We start from the raw sequence: 15,405 nt of genomic DNA on the forward strand, positions 1-15,405 counted from the left end.
AGTAAAACAAACACTTTCGGGCACAGTACTTTAAAAAAAATGTATGGGGCATAACCACCAAATAACCCTTCCATTCTTTGGAAACCTTACTTGCAATATGAATATTCATTCATATTTAAGAACTCTCAGCAGATGTTCAGCTGATGGGACAGTTGGGCAATTGAGCATTTGACAGTGGTCGAACTGGACCTTTGTCAAACAACAAACTATACTTTTATCTCCCCAGATAAGTTTGAGTACCAATGGGGTGATAATGTAGAAGACGCTTCTACTACCGGTGCTGCTTTAACAGAAGCTCCATCAGGGTACGAATCCATGAACCCCTTACAAAGGGAAATGTTACACCCACTGTTTTCGTAAACAACATATTTTTTATTACACATGCTGAGGTAAAACCAAAAATGTAATATTGGCCTATGCTGGTCGTGTGGTATGCATAAATACATTTTGGTATGTATCAAATTTGACTATCAATATACCTACTCTTTGGAAACAAGTAAGGGTTAAGAATCAAAATTCTACATACAGCTCTACCCTTGATCTTAATAAACAAATCTATACTTGCCTTCTACTTCAACCAGTGATCTACTTTTCATTGGAAACAACGTCAACAACTTTCTTTTAATGCTAGTGCTTTGAACTGTGCTGGGTTAGTATCATGATGCCAGTGCCGAGCAGGCGCACGACATGCCTCTCTGATGGGACCAGTTATTTGCTGGAATATTGTTCAACAGTGAATGTTGTAGCAACAGGAAAATTCCATGAAACCGGATCGAGTGGAGGGGGCTCAACCATCCTCTGTGCTGAGACCTAAGCGTGTCCGCATGCCATCATTTTCCATATAAAAAATCTAAATGGGGCTCATTTACAAAGTAAAGCCAGTCAAGGATGCCACCCATCTACACCTATACATGATAAACTAAGTTAAACAAGGTGCAGCGAACACAACCACAACCATTGTAGGATGGCTATATTTTGTTTAAGTCTCCCTATTAGCACTTTCTAGAATGTTTTCACGCATGTATAGAAGACAGTTGCATATGCTGGAATGCAAGAACTTCTTAAACTCAAAATGTAAAGCTCCTCCTCAGTTAGTAAAATTTTGCGACTGTTTATGTTCAAAATCTACTCATCTATCAGAGTTGTGAAATTCTTACAGCGGAAGTGCAGAAACCTCTTTAGAATGCAAAGTAGACTGAAGCTGGTGCCTATCGAAAATTACTTTGTGGTTAAAAAGATAGGCAACTGTCACATTTAAATCCCCATTGTATTTTTGTCTCAAAGTAACTCATAATGTGGGGAAAGAATATTTAGACATGAGATGTGAGTAATACTTTCCGGGCCTATCAGCATGCCAGTCACCAATCTATTTACCAGGCACATCTTCTGGTTGATATTGATATTGCCATTAAGATCAATCAAGCTTTGTACTTCATTGTTGAAATTGATTTCATAAGGCACCCAACTTTAATTAATTTAACACTGATGTATATTATACATTGAAAGAAAAAGTGAAAGAGAAACAAAGCATTGGCATGCATTTTATAATGCACCACGATTTAGTACAGAAACAATATGTGATTCAGTAAAATAATTTGCACTTCTTCACCGAAATCAACCCCAAAATAAAAATAAAAATCAATGAATAATTTTAAAGGAACCGATCCATAGATTTGTCACACCATAGCTGCGAACACAAACGAATAAATACTGAAAATACTTACAATTTACAACACAAAGGTTTTGTCAATTACTTCGTGTCATCCAATGCTAATTTGGACTTTAAAACCAGAGCCGAGCTATGAAGACACATCAAGGACAGCCTTTTAGCTACATACGAAGGCACTTCATGTTTTCAAAAGAATTACTTACATTAGCCTGATCTTGACGATCGTATACAAACAATTTAGTCTTCCCAGGGAAGATTATAATTACTAAACCTTGCCACTTGATAGCTACTGGCGGGATTTCCACTGAAGAAAGGCACTATTAGGTAAACCCATCTATCAGAGTAAGGAGCGGTCACTCCATCCTAGTGGCTGATGGGTCACTGCCAGGTGGGGCCCTACTGGCCCAGTATGCAATCCAGGACTATCACATATGTGGACTCCCAGTCATTAAATCGGCAGTGGCCAAGAGAGGCCTAATGTATAGCCCCTGTGTACGCACCCGTGCACATTACGTCCTGCCCTCTGCTGTTGCCTGCTACTAATCCTGGGTTAGTATCATGAAGCCAGTGCCGAGCAGGCACACGACACGCCTCTCTGATGGGACCAGTTATTTGCTGGAATATTGTTCAACAGTGAATGTTGGAGCAACAGGAAAATTCCATGAAACCAGATCGAGTGGAGGGGGCTCAACCATCCTCTGGGATAGAACAACATAGGCCAGCTGTGTGAGGTGGACAGCCTCTCCCCCACCACCCCAGCAGAGACATTTGCGACAGGCTAGTCAATGATCTGCCAAGAGGAATTCTTCCATTTTACATGTCTGGGGCAATTGTGTTTACTTTCTGTAATTTCTCATCTCCTGCATTAAGGTCAAGTGGACACATTGGCCACCAGTCTGGCTGGATAAATATACTAAATGAGTGTTGCTATGCTTTTAGTCATCATATTGGTATTTGGGAAAAAGTCTCGGGTCTTCGCGGGTATTTTGGATTAAAGATGACTTGTCAACAGCTATGCAGCCATATGACAGGAGCAGAGACTCTAATTCTATGAATTTGGGCAGATGCGTCTGAACCTCAAAGGGGCAGCAATTAATTCATAGCACGTGGCCAAAAAATACCTTTAAAGCAAATGGTTTTCCCTTCACCCTGTCCGTATCAGATAAATCTAATATTTCTATATTTGAGTCTCTCTTCATTTATCAACCTCAGTGTTAAATCATGCATACCCTCTCCGTTTTGTTAGAGCTGTGCACCATCCACAAGTCTCCTTGTACACCAATCGGGACAGAAGCTGCAATAGAGTGAAAAAGAATGTTATTATAATCTCATAAAAGCAAAAAAGACAAAGGAATGAGGGAGGAAGATGGATGTTACTCTCATGAGATCACAGGGCAGGAAAAATGACGCACCACTAATTACAGTGAATGGAACATAAATGATACTAGTCTGGTTATAATCATACCACGTCACAATGAGTTCTACGACTTTGACTGTGTAATAAGAATTACATCCATTCGTTGCATCTCCTTAAAACGACTGCATTTTAGCTGACAGAGTCACGTTCTATCAATCGGGCATTAATCAAAGGTATAATCGGACCTGCATCAGGTCGTCTTCAGAAAAGCACTGCGCTGTGCAGGTAAACACAATACCAACGTACAGAGTTAAGTTGTCAAGTACAGTTCCGGGATCTCTGGAGTATCTCACTTACTTCCACACTTGTACCATTCTAATTGTTGGAACATCACTTTACCCCACTGAGCTACCGTCGCCATACCAGCCAACACTGGAAGCGCTTAGAAGTGGGCTAATTGGTGGCGATTGTTATAGCAAACTGAAGTTTTAATTTCATGCATTCTTTTGTTCCCAAACCTTTTTCAAAGGCGCAATTCATCCATTAATTTAGCTTCCACTAGACTGTCATAATCGTGGCTACAGCCAGTCTTCATACGGCTCTACTCACTGTACGCAGCAAAGAATTCTAAACACAGAAATGCCACTTTTCGAGCCAGAGGAAAAAACTCATTCTGATAGTCAGTTTATCTTCCCCCTCTAGGCCCAGGATGATCAGCCCATTCGGAGGAACCAGAGAATGTGCAGCTCTGCAATCAATCAGTTCATTCGCCCACGTGAGACTCCAACCAGGGGCAGACCACTGGGAGGAAAGGGAAGAACCTGCAACCACATGTCCCATCCTTCCGCACTAATCCGTCTTGGACGTCACCTGCCTTTTCACCCAAGAAATGTTTATATATACACATTACAAAGTTGATTTTCTTCGCGCTTAAATAACAGGGGTTACGCCAGTTGGATACTTTTAAGGACTAAGGGCCCGATGTAGGTGGCCCAATACCGATCGGTAACGGCCGAAAATACCGATTTTTGGCCATTACCGAGCGGTATCGAGCCTTCGGGATGTAGGAACCCGAAATCCGGACGAATCGGTAAAGATACCGAATCGAAAAAAAAAACGCATCGGTAAATTACCTAATCGCTAACATACTGAATCGGTAAATATACCGATTCGGACGAGTTAACGATTCGGTAAATATACCGAATCGGACCATTTACCGATTCGGTAGAGTTACCGGATCGGTAAAATACCGATTCGGACAATAAGATGAGGCCAAAACTCTGAAAGAGATGTAGGGAAGCACAGAAATACCGATTTAGGCTCAAATTCGGTATTTAAAAAAATCGGTATTTACCATGGATTGGAATCAGGTGGTAACCAACTGCAACCTATAAAATTAGACCCAAAATGCAATGCAACTTGCAGGATGGCGGCATTTTATGTCATTGCAAGACGGCTAGGGCTACAGAAGGAAGGAGAGAGGGAATGGCAGAGAAAGGAGCAGGTCTACAGACAGAGGATCACCCTGTTCATGCTCACAGAGGCAGAGATCCTACAGAGGTTCAGGCTGGACTCAGACACCATTTTGGAGCTCATCAGGGACCTACAACCACTGTTGGAGCACACCACCCCAAGGGCACACGCCATCCCACCGCACATGCAGGTGCTATGCAGCCTACACCTGCTTGCGTCTGGCAGCTATCAAAGTGTAGTTGCTGCGGTAGGAGGGGTGACCCAGAGCAGCCTGTCAAGATTTTTCCACAAATTCCTTGACGCCATGATACAGAGCATGGAACAGTACATTTCTTTCCCTGCAACACATGCGGAACTGGTACAAAAAAAGCAGACTTTTACCAGATGGCACGATTCCCCCACATCATTGGCTGCATTGATGGCACGTACATTCCAATTTGCCCCCCTGCTGACACAGAATACATATACCGCAATAGGAAGTCTACGCACACCATCAATGTGCAGGTGATTTGCAATGCAAAGCGCGCCATCACTGACCTGGTGGCAAAATTCCCTTGGAGTACCCACGACTCCTACATATTTCAAAACAGTGGCATCTATGCACGGCTGACGGCAGGGGAATTTGGCGAAGGATACCTCCTAGGTGAGACACATCGTCAGATCCCCATAACATAAATAGCACTGAGAAGTACATGTATGCATGTCTGTAATTCTACCCCTTTTCCTTCTAGGCGACAGTGCATATGCCCTCCGCTCATTCATACTCACCCTCCACCTCAACCCCTCTACACCCAGCCAAAGGAGGTATAACCGGGCCCACAAAAGCACAAGGAATGTAGTAGAACGGACCTTTGGCATCTGGAAAAGCAGGTTTAGATGCTTGCACAAGAGTGGAGGTGCAAGGCAGTATTCCCCCATAACCTGCTGTAAGATAATTGCTGTCTGTGCAATGTTGCACAACCTTGCGGTGAAAAAGGGCACTGAGGTGGAGTGGTCAGACTACGAGGACCATGACGACGACATTGCTGTGAACCACAAACACAACCTGCTGGAGTGTCTACACCAAGTGATGGCAGATACAGACGTGAGGAGATAACTGAAAGCTATTTCTGAGTGAGTACAGATGAACAGACAGGTTATGGATGTGAAAACAATTATTGTAATGTTGGCACAACGTTCAAGCCCTGATGTGCAACAAATGAAAATATGAAATCAAAGGTGGGGACTGGAACTGCCCCGGGTTGCCTCACCCACACTGGCAGAGTCATTTTCTGCTGCGCTTCACAGTGCCACTGGGATGCTGCTCACCCCCTTCAGCCTGGCCTGCTGCCTCTGCGGAGCGCCTAGTGCTCCTGCGCGGCTCTAATACAGCGCTAGCTGGGCTGCTGCGGCTGCTGCTGTCCTCAGCCTCCGCCACATCCAGGGCAGGATTGACTACTGTATTTGATATGATCAGGGCCTCCATGGCACTGGTGATCCTGGCCATGCCCCTGGTCACCTCCGCAGTGTTTTGTGTCAGGCTCTCTTGCATGTTTACCCATCGGCGGCATAGCTGGGACGTAGCGGTGGCAAGCCGGTTAATTGCCCTGTTTTGGACACGGGCATCCCTGCGCCTTGTGTGCTCAGTTGTTTCCATCTTGGCACAAAGCTGTGTGATGGCGGTGGTCATGCGTGCCATTCCAGTAGCAATGTCTCTGTTTGTTTGAGCTATCTCCTTGTTGCTTGCCACCAACTCACCAATGCCCTTGCCCATTTCTCCCATTTGCAGGTTGTGTGCCCGCAATTGGCGGTGGCATGCCAGAATGGATTTTGCCTGCATACGCTGGATGCGCACCATGCTGCCCTCAAGGCCATGGAACACTGTGCCCTCTGCTGATGGACCTGCACTGCTGGGAGTGCGTGGGCGGCGGCGATTGGTGCTGGCCTGCTGAGTGGACTGCTGTGCTAGAGGAGTCGCTGGTGTGGGTGCTGGTGCCTGACCCTCAGCTCCCGCCATGATTGTCATTGGGGCCACAATACTCCTCCTGGCTGGTGATGTCGCTGGTGCTGGCTGGGACCGTGAGGGGGAGTTCTCAGGTGAGAACTGCAATGGGGGGATTGTGATAGTTGGGGGGAGTGGGGAAATAAGAGGGCATGTACAGGGTCGTCCTCAAGGACCATGGCACTGCTGTCTTGCTCCTCCTGCGAGGCATCCATGGTGCTTGGCCCTGCCACCACACACTTCGCCGTCGCTGGAGCTGTCCCCTGTGCAGCTGATGCGCCACTGCCTGATGTTGCCCCTAGGTATAGAGAAGCGTTTGAGAACTGAGTGCAAATGTCTTACAGTCACTACAATAAAAGTATTGCACATATCACTTTCATTACTCTGAACTTTTTGGAAGTGCCTTGCTGATTAATGTGCACTGACAAATGGTCCTACATTAGCTGACTACATTTCCCATAATGCATTGCTCATGTATGGTGCTAGCAGTACTGGACTGGGGTTTGGCTGTACACTAAGGCTAAAGGGGAGGTGTCTGGTTGGGTGTGTCATGCTGCGATGCTTCTTACCTTTTGCTGTAGCTCTGGCTGAGCTGTCTATGTCCCCTACTCCCACGACACTCTCCGTCTCGATGGTTGTGGCCACCAGTGCCTCCAGGTCAGTCAGGGGGGGCGTGAAGTTCCTGCCTCCACCGGTCACACCTGCCTGCTTGGGGAGCTCTGACAATTTTCTCTTGGTGAGGCTCAGGATGTCATAGAACCTCTTTTTAAGTCCTCTAGTCTCCTGGGGGTCACACCAACAGCATTGACCCTCTCACTTATGGCACTCCACAGTTTCCTCTTGGCAGACTCTGGGACTGTGAGGGACTGCCTCCCAAAGAGCTGTCTGTGGACCCTCACCACCTCCTCCACCAGTACTTGCAGCTCCATGCTGCTAAACTTCACTTTGCGCTTCCTTTCAGCCTTCTGGCTCTCTGTGCTGCTTGCCATTTCCACAATCTGCAAAATCAGCTAACACTCTCCCTGCTGCTCTCTCTCACTGCTCAGCTCTGGCTGCCTCTCCAGAAAGTTCTAATGAGTTGCACCTGCCTGGGTAGCCACTCCCTGGTAGGGTGAGGGAGGGTGGTTCCACCTCATTGTCTGTTTTCATTAGTTTCACTTTTACTTGCTTGGCGAATCCTTATTTACTAAATCGGTATTTACCGATTCGGTAAATACCGATTCGGTATTTCCAATGCATTCCTATGGGCCATAGGCTTGTATTGCCATTACCGATTCGGTATTTACCGATTCGGGAAATACCGATTCGGTAAGTATCGAAACCCGATACCGATTTTTACCGATTCGGTATTTTACCGATTTTTTTTCCCTACATCTCATTTACCGATTCCAGAATACCGATTCGGTAAAAATCGGCATTTAAAAATCGGTAAATGACTTTTACCTACATCGGGCCCCAACACCTTTAAAGTGCTTCAGAGCGCTGAACAGGAACAGAAGCGGGAGGGTGGGGATATGAGAGTGAAGATTGCAACAGACGGTGCAGGTACATCAGAGAGGGTAGAAGTGACCCTTGATGTCATATATTCTTTTTCTCTAGTTCTATATGCCAGACTAAAGCAGCTAGAAAGTTCCCACAAACTGTGTTTATTTCCTGTATGGGAAGCACTAATATTGAACATTCTTGCAGGGATGCCTGCCACCAACTCAGGAATGATGCAGATGTTTAATAGTTAACAGCAAACGTGTGACCTGCAGACTGCACACTGACACGTGCAGTGGATGCTCAACCCTATACCAACAGGGAAGAAACTCAAGTTCGAAGTAGGCCTTGTTTCAACTTAAGGATAAGTGTGTGTTGAGGATTTCTTTAGTTAAACCCCGAGAGATTGAAGTCCTTCTCTATAGTCTGTACTAGGGCATAATGGACAACAAGGAAAAACGATATTATGGCATTTATGGCAGAATATAAACAAGCATTGGCAACGCCAACACGTCTCGCCTATGCAAGATCTATTGGTTTTGTTAATGTTTTTAGCCAATAAGCCTCACCTTTGGGACCTTTTGAGTATGGCAAGATTCTGCGTTGACTGGTGACCTTTTGGTTTTGGTAGTGCTTTTTTTCGTTGGGAATGTTTTCTCTTTGAAGACACACATTATATGAAGATTAGCATTTCCTAAAAGCCAAAATATATATATTTATAAGCACCAGTGTTACTCAACACTGAAGGCCACTACTAATTGAGCAGAAGTGCACATTGTGCAAGAGAAGAATGCTGTCACTCATAGCAAATTAAGCCAATGGCTGAAGTAGATAGACTCTGTGCTCCATATTGATGCTGGAGTGGCCGGAAGCAAAATGTGAAGGGTTCTGTAGCGCACCAATGGATAAAGCAGGCTGATTCAAAGCCACAATAAAGTAAGAATATATAGTATAAACATATTTTTTGAGAACAAAAGGTATTGGCTACGCCAAGACTAAAAATGAACACCTCAAGCTGCAGAGATACATGTGTAGCAACAGCATTAACCCACTGAACTATCTTACCAGCACTGATATAATGAAGAATGGGAAATAAACTATACTCAGGGTTAAGGGAATGTCTCCCCTGTTCTGAGAAAAATCATCAAGCCAATAGGTCCCGCATTTGCGAGGGTTAGAACTATTGGCATTGTAAATGACATTGTCTTTTACCCATATTTATGATTTGGAGTGGATATACGTGGTGTGGAGTGGAATTATGTGGGTTAGATTAGAATTGTTAGTTGTGGAATTGTGTGTGGTGTGGACTGGATTTGTGTAGTGGAATTATGTGGTCTGATGGTTAGACAGGGGTGAGAGATGCACAGAATAGATAGCTGATATCAGGATGTGTAGTCCCTAATATTTACTGATTTCAAGATATGCCGACATCAAGCTACACCAACATTAAGGTATGCAGATGTTAAGATAGGTTGATGTCAAAATATGCTGATGTGAAGATAGACTGACGTCAAAATATGCCCTAATCAATATACGCCGACTTGGTTGGTGAGTAAAAACATTACATCTATCCCTACTCTAACCCTAAGATGACATCCCTACTCGAGCATTTTCAGCGGAAGGAATAAAGGTCTTAGTATGTAGAGTCTTCCTAAGAAGACTCTCCGCGATCAATGGGTCATGTAGCATAAAGCTACCAAGACAGAGCTTGTTCTAAGATGCTCTCTCTGTAGCTGGGCACTATCCCTATCCCCAACAATAGGTTATCCTTAGGTAGTATTCCCAGGGGGCAGTGGGAGTCATGCAATCTGCTCTGGGTACAGTCCTGAAAGTGATTTTTCATGGTGACGATAGAGTGCTTCCCTTGTTACAATTTGTCCTTGGTTCACAGGCCTTCTCCCTTGGCGAAGCACAACAATCTTCCTTTATCGACTCAAGCCATACGATTGTACCTTCTTTTCTCCTTGCCTGACTAATAAAACAGACATTATTCTGTCTGAGAGCGCTTCTTCACCTGTAACACAAAGTCCTCAGTATACATGAAGAACAAATTCCTCAGTATACAAGAAATTCAAACTGTTAATTCTAAAGTGAATGTTTTCAGGGACATGCATTTCAGGCCTACGAAGTTCAGCTAACATAAGAAACCATAATAGAAGCTTTAAGAATTAGCATAACATAAAGCACTTTCAACTAATATATTTACCTACATATAAATTGGCACAATTAATAGGTACATTTAATTCATAAACAGTAGTCAGTTGCACAACACAAGTTCTCCATGTTAAAGTTTTTCTTCTAGTTACATTCATTTTCTACGTTGGTTCTCCATGTAACTTGTCAAAGGCATAAAATATGTGACATTTCCATGTTAATACATTTCACAGTTCTAACACTTCACGTTAATACAATAAAGGATTATATGCAGGTGCGATCTACACATGATTATGATGCACCACTACAAGTAAAATGTGGTTTCCACTCTATCACACTTAAGGGAGGGCGCTTGCTCAGAGGTGATACAGCTGCCCTGGACATTATGGGAAAGTGTAAAACCACTATAGCTCTCTCAACAAGCACAGCAACCACCTTGAATAAGTTCTTAAAACTGTCTTTTGGGGTTATTGCTAAAGTAATTGATTTGGTCGAAGGCCGCCCAGCAGTTGTACTCTGCAACACACCCATCCCAGCCATCCCCCAACTCCAATAGCTGTACATGCCCAATACAATAGACAATGGCATGGCATCCATGGACCCTCATACGCCCATTCAGATAAAAGATGTTACTTCGCTCAAGCCTCTATCTGCCTCACCCCTAAGAAAGACCTCCAATTCAACAGGGGGAAGTCAGTGAAAAGAAAAGGCCTGGCTGCTAGCGCGAAGTCTAAAAGAGCATGCACAGTAACTCTGCCACTTGCGCTGGGAACTGAACAATCAGCATTGAATTTTGACACAAGGAGTCTAAATACCATCTTTGGCGACCTCAACATTTTTATGAAAGATCTTATATCCAGCAAGCTCAATCCCATCTACCCGCGACTTGGGGGAATAAAAAGCGAAACATAGCTCACTATCTTCCTGACGCCTCCCCCTTCTCAAAACATGTGGGTGTCCCTCTCTTGCGATCCTCAACCCCTGGGGCTAAGAGCCCCCCGTGCCTCTTGTGCCGCCTGTCCTCCCTGTTTTCCCTGCCTATTAGCAGGGGCACACATCAGGGCCCCTCTTTGTGTGGATGCTCCTGGTAATATTCTGAAACAACCAGGCTAAAATCCTGAAAAACTATTTACTTCAAATCCTCCCTCTAGCACTTCAAGGGGAAACCACCAGGAAGCAAACCAGCAAGAAGGATGCAGCCGTTTGGACCATGGCCTAAATGTACTGATTAACGATCAGTCAAAGCCCACTACTCCCAGTCTCTTCTCAACTCCCCTAGAATGTTTTTACATTCTGGTACTGAAAAATATTTTGACTATTACTGGCTCGAGCCATATGGACTTCACCTTAAAGAATAAAGTAATCCTCTGGCAACAAAGTAAGGCATGCTTGGGTCGAAATGTGTTCCCAGAAATACTGATGATCAGAAGAACCTTTTGGTTGGGCCCTGAATTAAGGAGTCTAAGGGAGATTGCCGGATAGTAACCTTTAGATCTCCCAGGGTGGCACAGTCACTTCTATTCTTTTTTAAAAACCGAATCCAGCCCCCAAGATGTATTCAGGTCGAAGCGTGGACTATTTTTATAAACCACTGAATCCTGTCCCAGGCCATTAGAGGCGAACTTACCATCTAACCTCCTATAAAAACCCCACAGTATAACATTCCCACGACCAATGCTTTTAATCCATTAGACACCCTAGAAGACATTGACTGATGCCACTAAAACATCTACATCTGAGGTAACGGAGCACTTGTGTCCGCCCCTGGAACCTTTATTACCTTCTTCACGACATGACCTTAGCTTTGAGCCCTGTGTTGCTGGCCACTCTCAGCCTGAAGCAGGCCCACAGGCAACCCAGCCCCATTTTCTCACAGATAACATACTCAGCATTGTGTCTTGGAATATAGTGGGGCATGTACCAAAATCTCAAACCCAGACTGGATAAGGCTCATAAATCAACATACATTGTATGCTTCCAAGAAACCTGGTCATTTTCTGACCCTGCAATTCCATCCAAGGCAGGTATAGCGCGCAGAGGACTTGCCAGCTTGCTCTCAGTGAACGCTGCAGGCTTAAAAGCACAGAAATGTTGGTCCTCCCATCACTTTTTAGTTTCCTTTTTATCACTCCCCGTTGGCTTGGATATATTATTCATAACATTTTCTTATAATATATTTAATCAATCCAATAGGGCTATTATCAACTAACTGGACTATTTCCTCCTGTATTTTTGCCAAAAATCCAAACATCCTGTCTTCATGATTTGGGCTGTAAATGTTTATGTTAATATATGCATATTGTCTGATTCATAAGTGTGTGATCGGTGCCACCAATAACATAAAATGTTACCCATTGAAGGAGGAGCTACTCTGGCAAACAAGATGGCTGCTTAGGCTCCCGGCTCCGCCGACCTTCGTATCCCGCCACAAGATCCTGTACATTATCCTGATTTTATGCCTGGCCTCTGTGTGAATGAACTCCGATGGTGAAATCCTGAAACTTTTATCGGCTGTTTTGACAAACTTACATCTAGTTGAAGATTGTGGCCTACTCCAGCGGGGAAGCCGGGGCCTTGAGTACTTGCACGGCCGGGCTGCAGTGCAACAACATCGGCCGGGATACCCAGGCAGGGTCCGCTCAATCTGAGTGGAGGCTTCTTTCATGCCCGAATCTGGCGGCGATCGTTTCCATTGCTCAGCATTGATGGAGGAGTGACTTTGCTTGCTGTTGACTGTTGGTGGGGGTCCCTGTCCCGCAGACCCGGTATTGGTCCCCGCCGGGGTTCGGCGGATCGGGGTCCTGGCCTGCGGCGTCAAACGGGGTGACCGCGGCCGCAGATAAAGACTGGTCACCCTCCGCATCTGCACATTCATGATCCTGTTCGTCCCCCCCCCCGGAGATGCCAGATTCACCCGGGGAGGTGATTGAGATTGGTGTCGGGCATGAGACTAAGGATCGAACGGTGCTTGAGCCATCGCGGAGGTCAATATTAGCAGAGCTTTGGGCGTTTCATTCACACATGGATGTCTTATTGAACAAATTGGATACAAGCCTATCTGAGATTCTGCTTGTGGAACCGGACCCTGCCTCACTGTTGGAACAGCAATCTGCAGCCATTCAAGCCGCGGCCATTTTGACTCCGTGCGAGGACCCCGTGAGGAAGCAGGAATTGGAATCATCGGATGGGGCCCTGGAGGACGGTGTTCCCGAGGTCGTGAGTGTACCGCCGAACCTTCCATCATTAGTGACTTTGGAGGTATCGAAAGGCGTTCTCCTCCCGGAGACTTTTATTGTTGACTTTTCTTCTATCTTGTGGTCGTCTTCTCCCTTTTTGGTGACTTTACGACTCCGTGGCAAGATACATTGGGACTGTCCATCTAGGAGAGAGAATTTTTCTGCGTCTGAAGTTCTTGTGGACTCACCGTCTACGAGTTGTAACGGATTGATTCTTGATGACTTCCTTCTCCTCTATGACTCTTTTGTGTGCATTTGGGTCTCTCTGGGGGGGTTCGTGTACCGGTTCGGAAGGGTCAAGGTTAAGATCAATTAGATCGGGACGGTTATGGGTGTTCGACCTGTAACTGTTTGATTTACGAGGCTGGGTGGTGTATCACGGTGCCCCCTAATTTCTTCAATAAGGGTTGTCATACATTGGTCTTTTTGCGATAGGGGGTGTCTGTTTCTGGCGGGGGGACTAAGGGGACAGGGAGCCCATATGGATATGCCCTCCTCCATTGTTTTTCCTACTTTTAGGGTTTTAGTTATTTGGGGCGACAGGCATGCTGCTAGTGGGGTTAGGCTGTAGCCATCTGCAGGGGTGCAGGGAGGGGGGTTGGAGGTTTTTTATTTTGCCTTTATTTATTTCTATGGCCTTTTTCTTCCTCCTTTTTTTTTCTCTTTCCTTTAGGATCAGTATAGCTGCGAATCATCCTGATTTTTATTGTGTACTCGTATTTAGTGCCCATGCTTCTTACATTATCCTATTTTCGGTTGGGCAGGCCCTGAGAACTGGCGCTTAGGTAGAACGTATATTGTATTGTTGTTTACACCTGTTCATATACTTTGGCGCCAGCGTTCCAATTATAGCTGTTCCTACGTGCATATCCTGTCTCTTGACCTGTCCCCCATATACTTTTGTTTGATTGTATGGCACCTGATCCGTTTATTTAGATAACAAAAAGAAACCTCTGTCTCATCCTGTGACTTAGTTGTGCATTCTAATACAAGTTCTATCCTGAATCGCTGCCGGACCTCAGGGTTGTCGGCTGAGGAGCGGTGTCATACCATGATATAATGGGTCTTAAATTTGTTTAGCGGCCGGCCCTTGCGGTTGTAGGCCCATGCTTGTATTGTTATTGGATGTTACAATAAAGGTTTTTTAAAAAAAAATGTTCACATTTTTCCCATTCTGTCTGCAGTGAGGCTCTTAATGAGGTATTAATGAAGCATGATCTTATTTTTTCATGTGATGGCCGAAACCCCAGTAATCCCTTGGTCCCCACCTTTACAGGCAATCATACTGGCAGTACTATTGACCACATTGTGCTATCTTGTGCTTAACTGCCCCACCTGACAGGCTTGGAGGTCCTTGGGTCCTGTATTCACGACCATAAACCTTTTTACATCACTCTGGAGGCCCTCATCCAAAAAATAAAACCCAAATCAGCAGATAATTTGGCAATATCGTGGAATAAGGTCTTAAATCTAAAGTGGAATAAAGTAGACTCACTCTTATTCAGCCAAACCATCGTTTTTGACTCCATAGAGCCCATCATAACTTGCCTAACTGATGGCTTGGGGCCCAACAAGATTCAATATGCTTACAATAAAGTCTGAAGGTCCATCTCAAATAATCTCACACTTAAAGCTCCACCTGCATAGCTGACTGTCACTAGTCAAAACCAATCAGATTCCATGGTTATCCTATGCAAAAAAACGCCTTAAATACATTAGGTCTCATTGACCTGTATGATAATCCTTCTATGATCAGACCCGAACACAACTTTGTGTAAAACAGTGCTATATGGACTACTGCCAAAATGCACGTCTTGACACTGCCCAGGCTAAAGCTTCGATCATTAGGTAGGCCTCTGTTTCCACAACACATAGCATGGAGCCATACTTAGGGTGGATCGAGAATCCAACCCATCGGTATTGGTTACCAATCTTTAGACGAGACGCTCCTTCCTGGTCCCACTTTCCCGTAAATTGACTGTGAGACTTCATTAAGAAGGGCAAACTCACTTGCAATGCCTTGGCTTGTGGGGGAACTAAGCTATGCTTTGTT

General features: G+C 45.0%; 1 protein-coding gene across 4 annotated transcripts in view; it reads right to left on the reverse strand.

The window, feature by feature from the left end:
* Positions 1–15,405, reverse strand: part of SLC37A2 (solute carrier family 37 member 2) — a 926,772-nt gene that overhangs the window by 69,393 nt on the left and 841,974 nt on the right. For 2 of the 4 annotated variants that reach the window (XM_086957320.1, XM_086957322.1), the window contains 2 exons: positions 2,899–2,963; positions 1,725–1,799 (listed from right to left, as the gene is read on the reverse strand). In XM_086957320.1, coding sequence (XP_086813446.1) covers positions 1,751–1,799; positions 2,899–2,963 — 114 coding nt within the window. In that variant the 3' untranslated portion in view covers positions 1,725–1,750. The remainder of the gene's footprint in view (positions 1–1,724; positions 1,800–2,898; positions 2,964–15,405) is intronic. The other 2 variants (XM_086957324.1, XM_086957323.1) reach the window with 1 other exon arrangement.

This window comes from Lissotriton vulgaris, chromosome 2_1, assembly GCF_964263255.1.
Source record: "Lissotriton vulgaris chromosome 2_1, aLisVul1.2, whole genome shotgun sequence".
NCBI classification, from domain to species: Eukaryota; Metazoa; Chordata; class Amphibia; order Caudata; family Salamandridae; genus Lissotriton; species Lissotriton vulgaris.